General features: G+C 36.2%; 1 protein-coding gene across 1 annotated transcript; it reads right to left on the bottom strand.

The window, feature by feature from the left end:
• Positions 1-312: 312 nt before the first annotated feature.
• On the bottom strand, positions 313-1,746 carry LOC111398841 (metalloendoproteinase 2-MMP-like). Its single transcript, XM_023025961.1, has one exon. The coding sequence runs from the start codon at positions 1,591-1,593 to the stop codon at positions 484-486; it is 1,110 nt and encodes a 369-aa protein (XP_022881729.1). The 5' UTR covers positions 1,594-1,746; the 3' UTR covers positions 313-483.
• Between the last annotated feature and the right edge of the window lie 1,020 nt (positions 1,747-2,766).

Raw genomic sequence — 2,766 nt, 5'->3', positions numbered from 1 at the left:
TTAGAGATTATTTGCTCGTTGTACAGAGCCGTCCAATTTCAATTGATTGCAGTTTCTGACGATAGAGGACGGTTGCATGTGAATTTTGAAGAATCTACTTTAAGTTTTTTCTCTTTTTATCTCCATGCCTCCAACTACCCATTTTTGGAGTTGATTGAAGGTAGTTGGAGTGTAAAGGGGTAAAATCGTCAAGTGGTAAATAAAAAGATTCTCATTGTACAAGCACACATCTTCTATGTATCAAAGGGAAGTGAAATTCGAAGGCCCATTTACTGTGTAACGGTAAGATAATATTTAAAAATGAATGGGAAGTGACTATCAAACACAGGCTTATTGAATTTGGGCCATAAAAAGCACATGAAAAGCAAGATAAAGAATGGTTTAGGATGAAATGTAAAGTAAACTAAAATACAATCTGGTATCTGTACTCTGTACTATAATAATCTGATATTTCTATCAACAAATAAAATACATGAAAGAGATTTACAAACTAAACAACAAGAATATGCCAATAACCAATGGCATCACAAATCCCCACAATGAACAATGAACATAATGGGTCCCACTCCAATCAGTCCCCTCTCTCGGAATCAAACTCGGTTCAGATCCGTTATAATTCGGGTTAGACCCGTATAACTCCTGAACCCCCGTGATGTCATCGTTTGCAAGTTCGACTTTCCGGGTACCCGAAGATATAGTTGGGTACATAATAGATTCCTCAACCGAACTATGACCCAACCCGAGCAAATGCCCGATTTCATGAACCACAACAGACTCCAGATCCACAGCCGAAACGGGTGACCCGCTATTAAAATTGCCGTCAGTCACCCAATTTTCATCACCGTCCAAGTGGAACCTCCCAACTGGCGGCGAAAAAGCGTGCGCTAACGTCCCCAAAACGCCGTCAAACGGCTCGCCGTCGCCGTGATCTCCGCTGAAGAACCCAATCTGAAGATCCGCACTGTTAAACGACGTCGTCTCTGTGAAAGTTAACGGCGTTACTTCCGACCAACGTTCAAAAGCGCGTGCGAATAGAATTTTAACATTATCCGACAGCTGATTCCTCGGCAAGAACGCGTATGTTAACTCAGTCTTACTCTCCGGCCACCTGGGCCTACCCGGGAAAAACGTATAATGGGCCACTGTATGAATGGTGGAATTTGCACTGTAAGGTCTAGGTTGCTTACCGGAATTCATAGTCGAAGTGCCATTGATTACATCGGCGTTTCCGCATCGAGGTCGTACAATGTGCTTTAACGTTTGTTCATCAAGTTCACCGGTGGCATTCAGATTGAAATTCAGCTGGTAAATTTTGACGGCCGATTCAAGATATTCATCAAAATCATCCGAAAAATCAGAATAAGAAGAATTCAGATAACCAAAATACTGTAAATACTTCTTGAATTTGGTTAACCCATCAACTTTCTTTTGACCATTACGGCAGCCCATAAGCTTATTAAAAGCCTCCCATGCTGTTGTATTCGGGATTAACGAAGGTGGGATTGAAGTGATATTCGGGAAAAAATGTGCAGAAGCCGAAGAAATGGAAAAGAGCAACAGAAAAGTTATGGGAATGAACAGCGTGAACTTCATTTTCGTTTGAGTGTCTGATAAATTGAAATTGAAATGAATGGAAAGTTTTTGATTTGAAGTTATAAGGGCGTATCTATGAATTGTTCAAAGGGTTGAGTTTTCGTGTGAAAAGATGAAGGCCCGGCATTATTGGTTCCCAAGGTTTGACTAGTGTTGGCGTGTGGGGGAGCTTGGTCAACACGAGTAGTCGCCTTAACAAATTTCTCAACTTCCTCTAATGTTCGTGGAGAGTTTAGTTTTTTTTTTTTTTTTTAAAGCCCAGTTGGGTTCTGATTTTTCAAATCTTTTTTTATTTTTTGATTATTACTTTACATAATTAATCGTCATTTTTTACCCTTCACTCACAGATATGACACATCTTTTAAGCTAACAGTCAAAAAATTAATTCTCATAGTCAGCAAAAAAAAAAAAGGCTCTTAGTTAATAATTTTTATAGTTTCGTTTACGAAGTTAAGCTATGATAATATTATCTATATAGCGTAACATATTGTGTACCGATTTTTAACAAAATCAAATGTGGGTTAAATTAGTCTTCAACTATATATATATTTATTAAATTTTTGCTTTATTTTCTTTGTTATTTTATGTGCTGGTGGTTCATGTCATATGGTGATATTTTAGCGTTGAAATTTCCGAACTATATATTTGATGGTGTGCGTGAATCATATGGTGGAAAAATCTATTTTTTTTTTTTTTTTTTATGAGAAGAAAGTCTACGACGTGAAGGGTTTGCTAATCTACTTTGTCATGAATTGGTCCTTCAGATTTACATGGCAGAATCATAGCCATACATGTGGATTTTTTAATAGTTAAATATTTAAACTTTTCTGCATTTCTTCTAGATTTCATTGTGATGTCAGTGCTAGCATAAGCACTTAGGTCAAATACGCTGTGTCTAGAAAATAAAAATTTTGGTATTTGTTATTTATAAATGCCTATTTTTAAGTGAATACGTATTCAAATATTCAAGTCATTAAAACTTTGAGCTAAATCTTTTGGTTCAACTATTTTTATTTAATTGTGTTCATCTTGTGGCTTGATCGAGACACGTAAACTCTTCTTTTTATTTTTTAATACGATTTTCCATTACTTAAATAACGTGGTGGTAATTATATATTTAATCAGAATTATATTAGTGCCTAAAGAAAAAAAATTACTTACATTATTCCTTAA

The sequence above is a fragment of the Olea europaea genome, chromosome 8 (genome assembly GCF_002742605.1).
Source record: "Olea europaea var. sylvestris chromosome 8, O_europaea_v1, whole genome shotgun sequence".
NCBI classification, from domain to species: domain Eukaryota; kingdom Viridiplantae; phylum Streptophyta; class Magnoliopsida; order Lamiales; family Oleaceae; genus Olea; species Olea europaea.
Note: the sequence above shows the minus strand (reverse complement) of the source record. Positions and strands in the feature narration are given on the sequence as shown.